Source organism: Penaeus monodon, chromosome 15 (genome assembly GCF_015228065.2).
Source record: "Penaeus monodon isolate SGIC_2016 chromosome 15, NSTDA_Pmon_1, whole genome shotgun sequence".
NCBI classification, from domain to species: Eukaryota; Metazoa; Arthropoda; class Malacostraca; order Decapoda; family Penaeidae; genus Penaeus; species Penaeus monodon.
Genome location: NC_051400.1, coordinates 5,167,006 through 5,167,577, shown reverse-complemented (window position 1 = coordinate 5,167,577; position 572 = coordinate 5,167,006). Strand labels below are relative to the sequence as shown.

At 41.3% G+C, this 572-nt stretch overlaps 1 protein-coding gene across 1 annotated transcript in view; it reads right to left on the bottom strand.

Annotated features, from left to right (window-relative positions):
• The window catches only part of LOC119582193, a 13,488-nt gene that overhangs the window by 6,609 nt on the left and 6,307 nt on the right, over positions 1 to 572 (bottom strand). Inside the window, exon 8 of the mRNA XM_037930427.1 lies at positions 67 to 212. Within this exon, the coding sequence (XP_037786355.1) occupies positions 67 to 212 (146 nt within the window). The remainder of the gene's footprint in view (positions 1 to 66; positions 213 to 572) is intronic.

Genomic DNA, 572 nt, shown 5'->3' with positions numbered 1-572 from the left:
CATGTCTATGCGCGAGTGAAAGTGTGTTCACCCATTCACACCTAAACACACACACAGCGTACTCACCCGGCTCGGAATAAAGCAGAATAGGACACGTGACGTCAAGCAGCTGCGGCAGAAGCGTCAACGCCGCCTGCAGCTCCGGCGTGGCCACTACTCGGTTCGCGTAATCGAGGAAGGCATCCGAGGGCGCTGGACTCCGTGACCCCAACCTGACGAAGAGCCGGAAGTGGTAATAGTGAATAATGAATTAATAATGAAGGGCCATAATGTTTAATGTATTATGAAGGACCGAAAGTGATAGTAGTGTATAGTGAACTGTGCATGATAACTGATGAATTGCCAAGTATAATGGTTATGTAAGCAAATACCGAATTGTACATAATTGAAATTTTCCCAACTTGATGAAACATTAAAAGTGGTTGTAACGTTTAATAAATATTGTATAATAAGCAAAACCTTTTGATGAATAACCAAAGACGATAGTAATGTACAATGAATTGGACGCAATAATTGAAAGCTTCCGAATCTGGTAGATTGTCAGGAAAGATACTAATATAAATTTAACATAG